The following is a 17,883-nucleotide window of genomic DNA, read 5'->3' on the forward strand; positions in this document are numbered from 1 at the left end:
TGACTGAAACGGCAAGAATTTATTATCTACACCTAGAAAGGAAAAGAAATGTAACATTAAGAAACTACTTTTTTACAACTAAGAAAAATCAGCTCTTGTTATTTACCTAGTCATACTGTCACGTAGGGATTTAAGAGAGAGATCATACCAAGGTCATCAGCCAATGCTTCCCATTGCATTAAGCCTAAATACAGCACAGGCTTCCATCTGGTAAGCTAAATTATCTTCTCCACTCGAGTGGATGGTTATATCAGAGAACAGCTGTTATTATTATTAAATATTTGCACTGTGATAGCACCCCAAGGGGCCAATCAGGAGAGGGTCGCCACAGAGCCAGGCGCTGTATAAAAACATAGCAGAAGAAGCAGGTACATGTTCATAAGAACCAAATCATCATAATCCTCTCTGCCATTCAGCTGCTGTGCTGAATCCCACAGCGTGATTCTTCTCTCACCCTACAGTGTTGTTACTCCTGACAGCCCTGGTGTTAGCGAAAAAGCATCAAGTTCACTCATTCCAAAGTGAAGCTAAAGAGAGCTGTAGTGCTGTCTTGTATTAGACATGATCCTGCTACGAGATCCACCAGTGATATCTGAGTGTATCCTAAGCAATCTTCTTGCTAGCGACATGACCGTGCTGGACAGGAATTGATTAGGATAGTGGCTGTTGGGGTATCAAAAGCAGGTCTGCCCCAGAACATTTGTGCTGCCTAGAACATGGTATAGTACAAACAGACCCTATTTAGGATTACATCTTGATCTATGATATATGGACGCGTGTTTGTCTTTAAAGGCCGGGGGATTCCAGAAGGAGGTGGGGTTAGTCCTGTGTACCTCTGTGTTAAGAACTGCAGGAGTTATTTGTAATGAATGAAAACTGGGGTTCAACACCTTGTGCTTACATACATATGAACACCATGTGTCTCTGGCTCTGTGTGTGCATCTGTGCGCAAATTGCTTTTCTCCACCTTTTAAAACCATTGTCTTTCAAGATGCAAGGATAGTTCTTGAAAATAATCCAGGAGGATTGAGCAGTAAATTATGCTCTGTCCAAAATGTATGAAATAGATTCTAGATTTTAAGGCAGGGAGGGACTATTATCATATGACCTCCTGCATAACACAGGTCACAGAATTTCACCTGGTGATTCCTGCTTCAAGCCCATAACTTTGGTTGAACTGGAGCATATCTTTTAGAAAGGCATCCAATCTTGATTTAAAGACTCCAAGCGATGGAGAATGTACCACTTCCCATGGGAAACTGTTCCAATGGTTGATAATACAGTGTTTGGATCTTTTGTTAATTTCATTCAAACACAAGCTAGGATCCTGAAGACACTAAGGACGTGAAAAGAAGCAAATTTCAATGATACTCTCTAGGAGAAGCTTCACTATCCCCTTTCCAAGACCATCATTATGCTTTCCTAGAACAGAGAAAGAAAATTCCCAAACAACTCACCTTCCAAATGATAAATGTTCCAAGTAATCTTTATTTAGAATACAAGAGAAAGAGGTACAAATGTATTTACAGCTGTGTACATATACCATCAAATAATATATACTATCAAAGTTTTGTAAATAATGTTTTACATAAATATTTACAAAGGTAAAGTGACAATTGTTTTCTGGAAGTAAAACACAGTTTGCGAAAACTCTATACATCGTATACTTATAATTAATAATATTATAATAGGGTTTATTTTATTTTATTTTATTTCACAAAAGTCGTCTGATTGGGTTCATAACTGTGGCAGGACTCAAGGGGGCGCTCCGGACTGCAGTCTGGGTGTGGTTTGGGGACAGGAATTATTTCTCTCTGGTCTCCAGAGGGCAGTAGAGGTAAGAGTTTAAATAGACCCTAGAGATCTGGATCTGCTGAAGGACCACTAGCCCTACTTTAGAGCTGGAGGAGGAACACCCATGCAGTATGGGAGGTGGCCTTGGCAAGGTGAGCTGAGTGTGTGTGTGGGGGGCATTTCTAACTACCCCAGCTTACACACATCCTGGAAAAATGCTTTTGGTGACACCAGGCCACTTGCCTTATTCTCCATTTCCTGAGCGCACGATGGGGAAAATTTTCATCAGCAGCCTGTTGCTCAGTTGCCGCTTTGCACGTTCCCTGTCTGCATGGGCAGAAGCTCAGATCTCTGTGCAATTTCAGAGGTCTTAACATGTGCACAGCTTAGACATGGAAAAACCAGGGGTGTGGTTTTTGAACTAATACACTTGAGACTGGAAACTTACAAAAGATCCTTCCCACCGGTGGTACCTCTGGCACAGCAGACCAGCTGGGCGGGGGATGTGGTGGACCAGCTGAACTGACATGGGGACCAGCTGGGGGTCTAGCATGGACTCCAAGCCTAACGGATATGGGCGCAAAAATGAGGCCTGGCCCCATGATTTTTGTCTGTATTTTGCTCCCACCAGCACTAACATCAGAATAGGGTTTTGTAAATATCCCCAGTGCAGACCCAGCTTTGGGGCCAAAATTACCACTGGTGTAAACAGGCACAGCTGCCTTGACTTCAAGAGAATGGTGCCCGCTCCCACCAGTGGTGAATCTGGCCTTCCAACTGCGCTAACTACAATAGAGGGGAAAGCAATTTCTCATCTCTCCCTCCAACTGAATTAAACACGAAAGCCCTTGGAAAATGTTTCACAAATCAGCATTTTGGCTCTTCCTCACCCCACCCCCACTACTCCATATACCGGTGTCTTCACATTAGGGTCCATGTTATTTTTCATTCTCAGTGTATTTACGCTCCCAGATGCCTTTATGCCACTCACTGCCTGATGCCAAACACCCGGGACAATGAAGCTTATCACACAGCCTCCTCTATGGTTGGAGCCCTGACACTCCCTGCCCCCGACTGATCAGCAAGGAGAAGATGCACTGAGTGGATCACAGGGCTGGGCTCATGTCTCACACTGGCAAGATAACACCCTAAGCCCCAAGGGAATGGCAATGCTTTAACAGAGGTGCCACTTCGTCAGCAAACTGTTTAATTAAAAAATAGGCCCTGCCCCGTCCTCTCTGCCACCAGCCCCCCCCCCACCCTTCCCTGAAGGGTTACTGCCAACAAATTCATTAGCATGATCAATGCCAGTCTGCGACAGCTGGAAATGGCTGCCCGGAACCCGGCGTCTCGACAGTGGCTCACAGCACCATTGTCGGTATGTGATGTGCCAGGGAGGCAGGGTGGGGCCCGGGCAAGGCTGGGGAGTGAGACTGCAGGGAGGCATTGGGAGGTCGGTGCCTTGCGCTCTTCTGGTGGGCCCGGAGTCCAGCGAGCTGGGAGTAGGCACTTTGGCAGACCTGGCACTTGTAGGGGCGCTCCCCGGTGTGCAGGCGCACGTGGTTGCGGAGTGTGGAGGACTGGCTGAAGCGGCGGTTGCAGAAGCGGCAGACGAAGGGCTTGTCCAGGGTGTGGATGCGCATGTGGGAGCGCAGGTTGCTGCGGGAGTTGAAGCCGCGGTGGCAGATCACGCACCGCATGCGGCCGGCCGTGCTGGCCCCCGTCTCCACCGTGTGGAAGTCCTCTGTGTAATAAACAACACAAGGAATCAGCCACTGCCCTCTGCTCTGCAGCCGGAACAGGATCTCAGGGCCTGAGCAATGTATTCCCTTCCTTGTCCCTGTCAGGTGACTTCATGGCACTAGGCATTCTCAAGGTTACGACACCTTCAATAAAGACAGAGGCACATTGGTGCGTGGTGACCAGTCACGACAAGCTCAGTAGCCATGCCCCTGCAGCACATAATGAATCGATAACAAATAAACATCGTTTCTATAAGTACTGTACCACTCTGCTGCATCTGCCAGCTAAGGATCTCCAAGCACTTTGCAGGCATTGACCAATTAAACCTCCCAGCCCCTTGGGAGGCAGGCATCACTATTTCCATTTGACCAGGAAACGGCACAGTGCTTCTCAGTGACTCACTCAAGGTTGGAGTGAGTTGGGGATAAGAGCCGGGTGCCCTATGCCTGAATCACCAGCCTTTCTTCATGGGGTGGGGGGTGTCTGCTGTTTTATGTCCTTTCCAGAAGAGCTCGTGCTGGGTGCATGCTGGGGCCGAGCTCTTTCGAATATCTGGCTGGGTCACGATGGGGGCTGAGCGCTATTGGCAATCAGGCCCTGAGCTCTTCTGTAGCCCCAAACCCAGGCACATACAGACTATGAAAAGCAGCCACCTCTGCAGAGACAAAGAGGCAGGGCGGGTGGATGTGAGTGAGTCAAGGACAATGGGGCAAAACCCACCTCTTCTGCTCAGGCCTTGGGATCTATAATGCAGTGCAGGCAGGTCACACTGAGGCAGCCGCACGGAGCAGGCTGCATGAGGCTCTCTCTCTCCTTTCCTTACTACAGTTTTATATTCTATGAACAGTTTCCCCACCCCCTTTGCATTCTGCAGCCTATTGGACCCGGAGATCTAAAATCCCCTGTTGCTGGCTCATTTGCTCTGGTCCCCTTCTCCATCTATCCCAGTGGGAAATGGCAGAACAAGTAGAGAAGGAATCCCAGAGGAGTTAAGAGTCCCCTGCTATGGGATCTTGGGAGAAGAGGGGTTTGTATGGGGTTAATGAAGTGGCCCCCATACAGCTCAGGGAAATCAGTGACTCAACACTTGGCCTCTGCTAGTGCGGAGCACTGAGTCAGCACTTTTTCTGCTGCCTGCCACTCACCATACAGGAAGCCTCCTCCGCGTGGGAGTGATGAATGAAGGGCTCTCTCACTGCTGGATTTGGGCCACAGGCTATTCGGGATGATTGGCCTTAGGGACTCTGCAGGCAAAGCTGTGACAGCCCTGGGCTAGTCAGCATAGGGAGGCAATACTAAGACTCATTGATGTCTCTGGCAGAATTTCAGGGGGAGCCCCTTGGCCTTGATCCTTACGAGCTAAGCAGCCTTCGTTCCACAGTGGGGCTCAGAGGGATCCCAAGGAGAAAAGTACAGCACCTACCCTGTCCCCTAGGGCAGCTTTTGGGTTGTCAGCTCCACCAGAGCCCCCAGCAGTTTTCTATTGGGGCAGCTAAAAGGCAAACCTGGGGAGAACAGCAGCGTAGCAGAGACCCAGCGCGCTCAGACCCTCACCCTTACTGGCATTACAAAGGGCTTAGGCAACATCAACTTTTTACTGGTCGTTATCTGTTGAGAGCGGGAGGAAATCTGTGTAAGTCTCCCAGTGGAGCGAAGCCGATTCCCACAACAGAGGAGCTGGTCCAGGCTGTACAAACAGCTCCGGAGAAACAGGCCCAGGATTTCCAAGGCCAGCCAGGTCAGGCCCTGCGGCAGGCGTCTCGAGCTGCAGGGGAGCAGTGGTTGGAACAGTTCAGAGCCAAGGGCTGGGCTCTGCCCAGCACCACACCTGGTAGAGAACTCTGGCAAGGCTTTATTCCCTGCCCCTCTTCGTCGAGGTCTGTCAGCATTGGGTCATGGTACACCAGTCAGTCCCTGCCGGATGAGCAATGAGAGAGCCTGTTTGCCTGAGAGGATCCATGTGCTAGTGAGACCCTCCCCCCCATTCACTGTCCAGGGACAGCCAGGGGACAGCCAGCAGAGCTTATGTGCATAGAGTGCGGGCAGGGGGATGAACTCAGACGTGCATTTGCGACAGTTACTGTCCTACCTAGCGCTACGTACCATGCTTGTTTTTCTTCTGCTCCTCCTCCAAGCCCGGCACACCCGGGATCCCCAGGAAGGTGTTGTGGGAGTTCCCATACCAGACCAGCAGCTCTTGGTCTGGGGGAATCATCTACAGGGAAAGTAAAAACAAACAGGGGGGGGGGGTGAATAGATTTTTCTGCCTGTTGCCTCCATGATAGCTGGAGCCAGAGTCTCATGGGGCAAAATTCATCTCTGGTGTAACTCAGGGGTTACAGCAGAGATAATCTGGCAGCTGGAATCTGGAGTGATCCCAAGCAGAACCCTGGAACTGAGAGGTAAAAGACGGGAATTATGGCACATGATTAGAACTGCCCATGGCATCCAGACACTCGCCATTTCCCTAGTTTCAATATCCCAAACCATGCTGGGCACACTAAAAGACCTAGACCAGGCAGACACACAACTCATAGAGTGGACTGTCCAGGACAGTGCTGCAGAGACTGGAAAAAAGTCAGAGATTGATCATCACAAATAGACCTGACAGCTCCCTCTGGCTTCAGCAACAGGACAACGGTGGCATTATCTTAGAGGCCTCAACTGAGATCACAGCCACATTGTGCAAGGTGCTGTACTTACATAGAATAAGAGACAGTCTCTGCCCCAAACAGCTTACAGTCTATATAGACAAGAAAGGCAAAGGGTGGGAGGGGAAACCAAGGCAGAGAGAGAGGAAGTGTTAATCCGATCCAGTGCTGCCCCTAAACATTTCAGCCCAAATTCTGTTCTGTGCTAGATCTACTCCTGTGGGAGAGGACGGGGGAGATCTGTGTGGGAGCCAGGTATGGCTCTGTGCTATGCTGTGACTAGGGGCTGCTCTATCTTACACCAGCTGAGATTTGGCAGAGTGTGACTCTTCTCTGCCCCCAGCAAGCCTCCTACTCCCACCAAAGGAGCCAGTTGGCAGGGGGGAGGGAGGGGACACACACTTCCTGGTGCTTTTTAAGCAAAGACGTGGCTCAGACAGGAAGTGCAGATACAATAGCTAAGGGCTTGGGTTGCCCAGGGCACGGTTATAGAAGTGCCTGACAGTTAAAGGAAAGGCTTGTACACCTCCTGGTAAGGGGCAGTGGTTTGGTGGGAAGATGAGTCTAAATCAGTGGTTCCCAACCTGCAGCCCACGGGCCGCTTGTGGCCTGATCAGCATGGAGCTGCAGCCCATGTGACATCCTCAGGGCCCATGTGACATCCTGCAGCCCACATAACACACATGCAATGCACAATGGTAAATAGATTGAGAACCACTGGTCTAAGTTCTACTTAGAGTCTAAGCTCTTTGGGGCAGGGACAGGCTTCTTGTGCTGTGTTTGTACAGCACCTAACACAGTGGAATCCTGAGCTGTGCCACTACAGTAATAATAATAAACACCACCACAGCAAGGCCTTTGATTTCCGCAGCACTTCAGTACAGCAGGCGGAGTATTCTGCAGCAGCCGTAAGGACATTTAAGAAGCAAAGTTTGAAAGCATCTTTCTTGCATTATTTATTGTGGTTCTGAAATCCATTTATTTTCCTTTGCCCTTCACTTTTTCAGTGTCTCAGGTTTGGGGGAGGACAGTGCATACCTGCATTGTAGAGATCAGGGGATTGCTGGGGCTTTTGGCACCTGGGAAGTAGTTGGAAAATGGAGGGGGGGCAAACTAGCTACTGCTGAAATGACCCATCAAGAAATAGTTAACCTGGCTGGCATGTAGAGTGGTGTCATTAGGTTTCAGAATCAACACCCAACTGAGCAGAACAAGGCTATTCTCACCGGTCAGAGCTACTATTTCAGGCTGTCAGACACTGCTACACTAAATCACATCTACTTCGTGTTTTTATGATTTTCTATGCAAATCATGTGTTAGAGATTTAATTAAAATAATTATAATAATAAAAGCCCAGATTCTGGAGCACAGTTTTGCAGCCATAGAATCACCGAATACACAGGGCCCTGTTCATAATGGCTCAGATTCAGCAAAGCACTTAAATATGTGCCTAACTTTAAGCATATGAGGAATCATACCACAAACAATGGGAATTGACCTGAAGTTAGCCACTTGGTTAATGATGAACAGTGGCCTATATAAGGGTTGAATAGTATGAACTTGGAAATAGATTGTAGGTCTCGCTTTCTGGCGTGCATGCAATCATTTAACCATCTCATTGAAAACTTGTCCCTTTTAACAGAAGAGAATAAAGAGAAGAGAAGGGATGAACTTCGGTGTGTGCGTGCTGGATTGCGCGTATGCACCAGTGTGCGTGCGTGTGGATGAGGGCAGAAGTGTGCGTGTGCACCCAGGCAATCTGAATCACCCCCACTAATTTCACGGCTTTCAGACTGAAGGTTGAAACTCACTGCCTCAACTTCACCCCCCACAGCTGCAGCTAGACACGGCCGAGGAAGAAGGAAGAGAAAGTGGGAAGAAAGAGCAGCAGGAGAAAAGGGAAACAAAAATCCAACAAGCAAATAAAGGCAATTAATTACAAAAATGCCCCCGATCATCCTGCCTCGGGGGGGTGGGGGTGGAAGGACGGACAAAGATGCCTTGGGTCATTTGTGGAGTTGGTTTAACTGTGTGGGCGATGTTCAAACACTACAGCAATGGAGTTGTCATGAAAACGTAGATTGCATGACAACATCTGTGTTCTGGGACAAGGAGACAGAAAGTGTGTCAAAGTGTGTGTACACCTGCAGAGAGAGTGCAAGGGGGGAGGAAGAGAAGAGAGACTGTGTGTGTGCATGCAGATGAGAAAGATGGAGTGTGTGTCTCTGTAACAAACTGGATTTTTCAGTATATCGATGCTTTTTCTAGCATTGCATCCTACCTCTGCTGGATGCCCAAGAAACTGATGTCTTTTTTTAATGACATGTAATCATCTATGAAAGCATTGCTCTCCATGCACTATTGCAAAGATTAGATCCACATCTACAGCTCAGAAACGTGGTCTTTGGGGACTATGGGCCCAATCCTGGTGTCTTGATGAGATTAGCCCGGGGATCTATTCCTGAGGGTCAAATCTGCTGGATTGGCTCTTACTACCATCTCCGGAGAGTCAGTCTGTTCTGAAATTAACCACCCAGCGCCTCAGTCCTGGAAGTCATTTTTCTTTTAAACCCACATTTGGCTTTTGTGAAGTTTCACGGTGGAGAATAGTGGTTGGAATCACTCACTGTTTTGAGACACTTTATTTGTGCTCCTGTAACTCATGGCAATAGCTTTGATTTAAAGGGTATATATATTATGTTTGGTGAGCGAGTGGCACCTTCATTTGGTATTTCAAGGGGGGAAAAGCACTCAAGCTATCAAGAGTTGTTCAGCTCCTATGCATGGACAGAGATGTTTGCAATAAACAACCTACATTTCTTATATGAGCTTTGGTATGAGGGCAGAATGGATACAACTGCTCTCAAAGATATGGTGGAGCCACCCTCCTTTAGTGGGTTCATCAAAGGGATTCTAAGGATGTATCCAAGCAGATCAGAGTGGATGTGATCCACTGGGTGAAAATCCACTTCTAATCCCCCCTCCCACAAATAGACACCTCAATAAATATTCGCCCCAAGGCAGGCTGAGCCAGCATTCTTTGTGCCCATGCCCATCCCGCAACTCCTAATGATTTCAAACAGAATAAACAGAGTAATAGGAGCCAGCTTCAAAGCATGAGTACCTGTGGCACTGGGCGTGTGCATTGTGTGACTGGGTTTGGGACTCTGGGGCAAGGAAGGAATGCAGCATCGGGACCTAGACCGAGCTATTAAAATCTAATCTCATACACTTCCAGGCCATGTATGATTTCCCTCACTCTCTCTTTCAGAACAAAATTCACAATTAACCCCATCTCCATCTGACACTGTTGAGTGGTCCTGTGTTATTTAATGCCCTGGCTGCAGAAGCAGACCCAGGTACGACTACTGCTTAACATACCAGTAGCTGTCTGGATACCGGTATGTACTACAGCATGGTGGGCTGGTAGGTTGAACTGTGACATTTTATTTCCTTTGTCAGTTGGAGTCACAAACTCTTACGCTTATATCTTAGGGTTTTTTTGTGATCTAGACGAACTGAAAAATAGTGTTCTGGTGTTTGTAGAATCCTGGATTCAGACATATGAGCAGTACAAACTGCGTATTACTGAATGTCTGTATTAGGTATTATATACGCACATATATATGTATTTATCGTCATTCATACACACAGGTATACTAGCGCTCATATAAATGCAATAGATCTATATTTTTAAGAATTATGTCAGTATAATGCTATTATTCTATTTCATCACATAGTATAAAATATGATGAAATAGACAAAGATAAAAAGCAGTTCAACTCCCTTTCCTGCAGCTCGTCCACAGAAATACAGAGTTTAGGATCAGCTATAAATAAAAATCTGAGCTGTTAATTTCCATAAGGCAAAGAAACCCCACCAGTGAGGAACGTTACATTATAACAACACTTCTCACTCCCGTGTCCTGGATTTACACAGGTTAGCCAGGGATGGTTCTAGCTTTGGGCAGTACCTTACGCTGCAGAAAGCTGGTTACAAATGCCCAAGTTGCCTGCCACAGAAGAGGAACGGTTTTCGCTCTTTCTGCGCCAACCTATTTGACTTGACCGTTTCATTTATCTCCGGGGTAAACGGTGGGTCCGAATGCGCTGTCCCTATGCCGGCAGAACTCCGATCTGACGTCAGTGGGAGTTGACCTGCCTACGGGGTACAGAATTGGGACCCAATGATTTTTCTCTTAAATCTCACATCAGGGGTGATCTGCAAGGTGCTGTGGACCTTGGTCACCATCCAACAAAGCATGTGGCTCATCTTGAAGTCCATGCAGGGCCCTAAAAATGTCAATGGGACCATGCACACGCTTACAGCCAAGCACACGCACTTAAGCGCTCTGCTGGTTGGGGACCAAGATGCTCAGCACCATGCAGGCATCCCCTTGCACGTTCCCTTCTCCTAGTGTGTTCAGGGTGCAATTGTTCTATTCTGGGGCCCTGGCGCTGGCTCTGTTGGACACACGCGGCGACTCAGCGAGTGTGTGCTCATATTTCTCTCCAGGCTAAGAGAGTCTCCAGAGCCACGTGAATCCAATCCTATTCCTGGGGCGTTTGTTATCCTAGACTCATTGCTGGAGTCGTGCCAGAGCCAGTCCCATCGTGACAGGAGGCTGGATTCAGTGAGGGACATTCCCACCCCTGCCCTCACCCAGGCAGCCGAATTGTAATACTGCCGAGACCCACATCGGGCTCTGCATCCAACATCCCTTTCATCCGAAATGCGGCTGCCTTGAACTACAGCTGCTTCCTCGGCAGGCAGGACCCACTGACTACCCCAAGGTATCATCCCAACAGGGTCTGAGGTGGGCCCTTCCCCTCTGTGTGGGATGCTCCCTATATGCCCCCCTTCCTGGCAGGGGTGGCTCTAGGAATTTTGCCTCCCCAAGCATGGCAGGTAGGCTGCCTTTGGCGGCTTGCATGCGGAGGGTCCACTGGTCCTCTGAAGCCGCGGGACCAGTGGACCCTCCGCAGGCAAGCCGCCGAAGGCAGCCTGCCTGCCGCCCTCATGACAACTGGCAGGGCGCCCCCCACGGCTTGCCGCCCCAAGCACGCGCTTGGTGTGCTGGGGCCTGGAGCTGCCCCTGCTTCCTGGAGACTTAGGAGGCTCAGTACCTGCTGGGTCCTATTTAGTTTGTCTCTCTCAGCAGGGAGTTTGGGGTATTGGCTTACAGAGATTTTTTTAATATTGGGTGTGTGGATCATGTTGCCTTCAGCTCTGATATTGTTAGGTGCTCGGAAGCCTGTGGGTGCCTCTTGGAGATGGTTCCCTCCCATTAGCACTGGCTGGCTCTATTGCTTGGGCTGCTGGTGAGGAGCTGTCCCATTTCAGTCCTGACCTCCCATGGGGAAAAGTTTTTGTGATGAAAGATGAATAGCCCAAGCTTCGTCGTGCAGCCGGGAGCCAGAACCCTAGCTGGAGAGATCTGTGGCCCCAGAGCCACAGCTGGGGGGGAAGGATAGCTCAGTGGTTTGAGCATTGGCCTGCTAAACCCAGGGTTGTGAATTCAATCCTTGAGGGGCCATTTAGGGATCTGGGGCAAAAATCTGCCTGGGGATTGGTCCTGCTTTGAGCAGGGGGTTGGACTAGATGACCTCCTAAGGTCCCTTCCAACCCTGATATTCTATGAAACATGTATATTGTGGTAGTTCCAAGAAGCAGGATCAGGGCCCCTTGTACTGGGTGCTGCACTAACACTGATGAAAACATGATCCTTGTGGCTGAATTCCACTAACCAGACATGGGCTTGGCCAGTTCCATAATTTGCTGCTCTAGAAGCCTGATGCTGCACATCTTTATCCAGCCAAAATGCCAATTGAGTCAATGGGCCTGATTCTCCTCTCTCTCATGCTGGTTTTACACAGAGCTCACTGGAGTCACTCCTGATTTACAACATTGTTACCAGGAGCAGCACCCAGTCCATGGAATTCAATGACTTTTGGCTGAATCAAGACTTGCAGGATCAAGGATCTGAGTATTTAACTTGAATACCCAGAAAAAATTAACAATAACGTAACCTATATGTTTTATATTGAACCTACCTGATTCTCATTTGTCCCAGGCATAGACCTTGAAGCGGGGTCCATTAGAGGCAACGGCAGAATCCTACTCCAGTTAGAGGCAGTGGCAAAAGTCACACTGATTTCAATGGGAGAAGGAGCAGACCCCTAAGGTTAACATCTCTGTCGTCCGCACAGTTCCACAGGAGGAAGAAAGCCCAAGTCTTATTTTTTTTCTCTCTTCCCCATTTCTCTCTCTCTCTCTCTCGCTCTCTCTCTTTCTCTTTCTCTCTCTCTCACACACACACGCATGAGGAAAAAGACAAATCCTCATTTTTCCAGGCCCCCCATTGTAAGCCCAGGCAATGGCGATTGCACCGAGACGCCCGCCAAGCTCCGTTCTCATGTGTGTACGTGTCATTCTCCAGCACTGCCACACCGACCCCTGCTGCTCTCGAGAGGGTCTCGGTGCCAACATTTCGCTCTCCGCAAGCCGCTAGCCTTTTCACTGCTTCCTGAATTAGGCCCCTGATGACAAAGTCCTGATGAACAAGGAGGGATGTGTGATACGGGAAATGCCAGTTCCCTGCTCCGCTTCCCCCCCCACACACACACTTCTTCCCAGCCCCACTTACCTCAATGGCCTTGTAGAATATGCTGTTTCCTATCTGGATCACTTCCAAGTTCTGCTCCTGCTCGTTCCTGGCACACTTGATGTAGGTCATCCAGCTACGATGGTCTTCTTGGCTGGCATCAATGAAGTAGCGGACAGTGCCATCTTCGTTGAAGACCTAGGGTGAGGAGCAAGGGGGTGATACATTAATAGCCTTGTGGTTGAATGCGCTGCCCAATCCTTTCCACCCTACACCCCCAGGGATGGCCCAGGGTCGTGTGGGACGCTGTGAGAAGTCAGGGGCCTGTAACTACCCCCCCCCACACACACACGCAGAGCCTCAGTAGGTCAGAGATGCTCATCCCTGGGGCTATATGGCAGGTCTGTAGCAGCTGGAGCGTGTATTATTTGTCATGATGGAAGGTAGGAGTCAGAAGGGTTTAATCAGCTAAAGGGTGGGGGCCACACATAGGAGAGGGTGTTCGGAGTGTGTAGCTCATCTTTCCCGCTGGAGAGGACATTGGAGGGCCGTAGGAAGGGTAAGCCAAGGGCATGGACAAGAAGGGCCTGGCACAGGCAGTGGAGCAGCAGGGCTGGCAGGTGCCTATGACTGTTCCTTGAATAAAGAGTCTGATCTTACATGGCAAATCCCATGTTCCTCTTGGGTGCAGTTTAGTGCAGGGGGCCAGGAATCAGTCCATAGGCAGGGGAGAGCATAGGTAATGGGCCTGGCCTGTCGAAGGCCCCATCACTTCCCTGAACTGGCCAAGTGAGCCTGCCCTGGCACAGTCCTTGCCTGCGATTCCATAGTCCACAGGCTCTCACCCAGCCAAGAATGTCACCTGCCATCTTGGCCCCACTTCAAGATGTGTGGTTCCTTCCCCCTGTTCTAGGGACCCCTCTCAGCCAGGGCTTGAGGAGCACAATCAGGGGACTCTTTTCACATCTGAATTTCTTTGGTTTCCCTCCTAAGTCCGAGGGGAAACCAAACCTAGCGAAGGGGGAGGCCCATCCTGAATCACTGAGGGCAGCGGGACCTTTGCCTTCCATGTCAATGGACCCAAGACCAGGGCCGACATTAAGAGGATCTAAGCTAAGGCACTCGCTTGCAGCATATGGCTACCCGGGGGAAGATCTGTAAGTGAAGATCTGAATAAAGAGAGAGACTTGTTTAAAAGCAGCAAATCCCCAGGCAACAAATAGTTAAAATGCACCAAATCACAGCCTGGGGTGTTGTCTGCCTGGATAAAGGGACCCAATTCTGGTCCTGCTCACACTGGTTTTACACCAGTATAATCCCGCTGACCTTGATGGAGTCACTCCTGATTTACATCAGGCTCATTTGCACCGGGCCCCCATGTCTGTTCAAAGGAATGAGTCCAGATTTCTGCAGCAGCAGCTTCTGGGCTCAGTCCCACCGCCGCGAGCAGCCCAGAGAGCCGCAAGGCCTGAAGTTTGCAGAACCAGCCCCTTAGGATGGGAGAATGGGGGCGGAGTGACATTGCCAGGGGACGACGCTATATGTCAGCTTCTTTTCTATTGTTCTTGGGTCCTGCAACACCCACGGCTGCCCCACGCTCCTAGGAGACCCAAGGGTGCAACAGCAGCAGCAAACCTGCGTGAGCAACACACAGATCGAAAGGGCTTCATTCCTGGTTACACTGGAGATGGGCAAACTCCTTAGCGAGCCCCACTCATTATCCGACGAAGTGGGTATTCACCCACGAAAGCTCATTCTCCAAAACGTCTGTTAGTCTATAAGGTGCCACAGGATTCTTTGCTGCTTTTACTCATTATCTGGAAACAGGGACAAGATCCTCGCCCCCCGCAGCAAGTCCCGCTGTCTAGTGGGGCCTTGCCCTTCCCTTTCTCTGCAGGGCACAAAAAGAAGCCACCAGAGGAGGTTTGGTGCCAGGCCAGGAGGAGTTTTTGGAGCCTAACCCAGCTCCCAAGGAAGCTAATGGAAAAAACTCCATCAGCGTCACTGAGCAGGATCAGGCCCCGGCCCTTCCAGGTGAGGGGCTAGTGAATGAAAAGGCCTTGCCCTCGCCCCTTACCGTAATTCTTCTAGCTACAGCCCCAACCCCCTGCTGTTTTCCATCAGCTTACTTGTACCTACAGAAACGCGGCCCAGGCTGAGCACCGAGGTCCTTGCCGTTCTCATGGGGGCTAGTTAAGCTGTTTTCTGTCGCGCGTTGCCCCAGAGTTTTGTTAAATTAGGCTGCAGCTAAACCCCAGGGTCCCCAAACGTCTGTCCCGAAAGGCTGGAAATTTTGCGTCCATTCCGGGCAGGCCCCAGTTCATTCCCTCCAGCTGGTCCCGAGCACACACCCGAACCCGCTTTCCCTGGGCGAGGCAATAACGACGCTGCGGATGAAACGCAGCAATCGAGAATCGGGTGCGTTTTACCGCAGGGCCAGCAGCTGCTAGGATGGGGTAGCTGATGGCACCATGTGGGGCAGGTTCTGGTCTCTCTGCCCCGCTTGGGGAGCGAAAAGTCGGGTAAAGCGAAGGAAATCTTCCTCCCCGCTGCGCTGGGGACTAACTGGAGCAGGACGGGGAGGGAATTTATTTATTTTATAAAAGATTATTTTCTCCTACGGAAATCCTGCGAAATTAACACACACACACCCGTTGGGGATAAATCATGTACATTCAATGGCATGTCTAGCTCCTTTAATGGGGCGACCCCAAAGCCCTTTAATTAGCCCCCACCATATCATCGTCGTCCCCCGTTATACCGTGGGGAAACTGAGGCACATGGAGGTGTGGGGGGGATGACTTGCCACAGGTCGCAACGAGCAAGGGACGGGACCAAGGAGTCCTCATTCCCTGCCCCGTGTTCTGGACCGCAGATCGGTCGTTAACTGCTCTGTGAAGCGAGATCTGCGTGTTCCCGCAAGTTGCACGCATAGGCGCAAGTTGCGCGGGCAGGACGGGGGTTAGTTGGTGACAGGGGCTCTCCCACGTGTGGCGGGGCTTTGCTCCGTGCACAGCAGGAGTCAGGCGGCCCATCCCTAAGCTCGTGCGCCCCTCTTTACCTCCCACATGAGATTGTTGTTCTTGCACAGATCCACGTGCTCGGGCGAGATGACCCTGCCGGTGAAAGGGCCCATCTCGGTGCCAGCTTTGATCCAGGTCTTGGAGAAGATGCCCAGGCCTTCCCCGGGGATGGAGCTCTGGGCGATGATCACTTCCGAGGGCAGGACCAGGCTGGATAACTTCTGCACCTCTGCGGGAGGGAAGAACGGAGAGGGGGCTGGAGGAAGGGAAGAATCGGGGCTCGCCTTTGCCCCCCTCTTGCCCCTCAGTAAGCGGCGCCCGGACACCAGGGACCGAATCCTAGCGCCGCGTTCCTTCCCGGGGAGAAAAGGCACCAAACTTCGGCGAAGTTGGGATGGGAGATGGTCTCCCCTGGGCGGCGGGGGGGGGCATGCTGCCCCCGGGGGCAGGTTTGTAGGGCAGAGGAATCCCACCCCCCTGCCCCTGGGCGCCTACGAAGTGCTACTAACCAAACTCCGCAGCCTCGCCCGCTCCCCCAGCAAACCCGCGCTGAGAAATGCCCCATTCGCACCCTACAAGGTCCCACAAGCTTCCCCTCTACGCATTGAGAAGGTACCTGGGAAAAACCCCAGCGCTGGGAGCGCGCGGGGCTGAGAACTGGGGTTAAATGGTGTCCATTCCAGCCCGTCCAGCAATTTGTCACGCGGTTAAAGTGATCCGCATTCATTAAGCCCAAGCAGAAAGCAATTGCTAATTCTAAATTCATTAGCCCTTTAAGAATGCTGTAGCGATCCATCGCGCCTGAATGGCGCGGGGGCTTGTTTAAAAGGGCCCAGGAATTCCTGGGACAAAACGGGGCGATTCGCTGCTTGAAATAACGTGAATGAAAAGGGAATTAGGCTTCACGGTAAATTAAGAGAGGAACAGAAACCCTAGCGGGGGAAAAGGGAGCCGGGGCGCCCCAGAGATGCCAAAGCGAGAGAAAGTAGATTGTCCCCGGGCTGATGAATGAGGGCTAAGAACTTGAGACATCTTAAAGAAAAGAAATGTCCCCCCCTGCCCCGCCCCGGCTCCCTTTTTAAGGTCTTGGTTTAAGTGGGAACTTTCTCAGGTCAAGCCCAAGTTAACTAAATGAATTAAACCCCTCTTCTTTCGCAGTCAACTGCTATTACACGCCTAATAAGACCTTAAATGCCAGGGGCTTAAAGCTTCAATGGGCTGAGGATAAACGCGGAGCCAAGTGGGGAAATGATGGGAGGCAGGAGTGGGAAAGTCAACACTGGGGTGGGGGGTTGGGAAAGAGAATAGAACTTGCAAAGCCCCTCGGAGGTGGGAGCGCCCAGGATCCGCGGAGCAATGGCCTGGCCTTCTCCTTTGCAGGCCAGGGCAGGGTTGTTCTCCCGAGCCCCCGGGGACGGTGGGGATTTTCAGCCCAGAGGAGCGAGGCCGAGAGGCGGTGGAGAAGCCGGCTGGCGGGGTACCCCGCGCCCTGGAGGGCGGCTCTACCCAGACAGGTTGCGGTGCCAGTCCTGAGCCAACGCCTTCTTCCTTCCCCCCAGGACCAGCTGGTGGGGGGGGCAGTTTTTAGGGCCTGGCCCCCGAAGCAGCCGGGAGAAGAAGCTACTCACCCCCCGAGAAGGACTGCGCCAGCACCTCCGCCGTGAAGGCCGTTTTGGGGTTACTGTGGCTGCTCTTCTCCTCGAAGAGCTGCTCGCCCAGCACGTTCCTCCAGCGGCCGTAGAGGAAGCTGTGGAGGATGTCCGACGTGATCACCTCGGCCAGGGACAGCCCCTGCTGCTTCAGCCCCGTCTTGAGAACCAGCGCTTCCGCGGGGAGCACGGAGCCCATCATAGAAACCTGGCGGCGGGGAGAGCCAGGGAGACGGGCCGGGGGTCACCGGGCAGCGGGCGCAGAGGGCGGCCGGGGGAGCCAGGCGCAGAGCGCTGCACAGCCTGGGGCGAGGGGCTCTTGACAGATTCCTCTTGGCAAACGCTCCCAGCCGGCTATATATGAGCCGCAGTGACCCTCCTAATTGGTTATTAATGACCCCCCGACGTTGTAAGATAGA

At 51.1% G+C, this 17,883-nt stretch overlaps 1 protein-coding gene across 1 annotated transcript; it reads right to left on the reverse strand.

The window, feature by feature from the left end:
- Nucleotides 1-3,044: 3,044 nt before the first annotated feature.
- PRDM12 (PR/SET domain 12) lies at nucleotides 3,045-17,666 on the reverse strand. The gene is made up of 5 exons (XM_050926160.1): nucleotides 17,444-17,666; nucleotides 15,854-16,044; nucleotides 12,835-12,990; nucleotides 5,641-5,752; nucleotides 3,045-3,538 (listed from the first exon to the last, which is right to left on the reverse strand). Exons 1-5 carry the CDS (start codon nucleotides 17,664-17,666, stop codon nucleotides 3,156-3,158), a joined length of 1,065 nt encoding a protein of 354 aa, XP_050782117.1. The 3' UTR covers nucleotides 3,045-3,155.
- Nucleotides 17,667-17,883: the final 217 nt, after the last annotated feature.

The sequence above is a fragment of the Gopherus flavomarginatus genome, chromosome 17, assembly GCF_025201925.1.
Source record: "Gopherus flavomarginatus isolate rGopFla2 chromosome 17, rGopFla2.mat.asm, whole genome shotgun sequence".
Lineage (NCBI taxonomy): Eukaryota > Metazoa > Chordata > Testudines > Testudinidae > Gopherus > Gopherus flavomarginatus.

Bases quoted from the DNA above. Each gene is read 5' to 3' on its own strand.
- PRDM12 (XM_050926160.1), bottom strand. From the start codon at position 17,666: ATGATGGGCTCCGTGCTCCCCGCGGAAGCGCTGGTTCTCAAGACGGGG. The intron at 16,045-17,443 runs GTGAGTAGCTTC...TCCCTCCCGCAG, and splicing joins GGCGCAGTCCTTCTCGGGGG to AGGTGCAGAAGTTATCCAGC. The intron at 5,753-12,834 runs GTAAGTGGGGCT...CTTTCCCTGTAG, and splicing joins TATTCTACAAGGCCATTGAG to ATGATTCCCCCAGACCAAGA.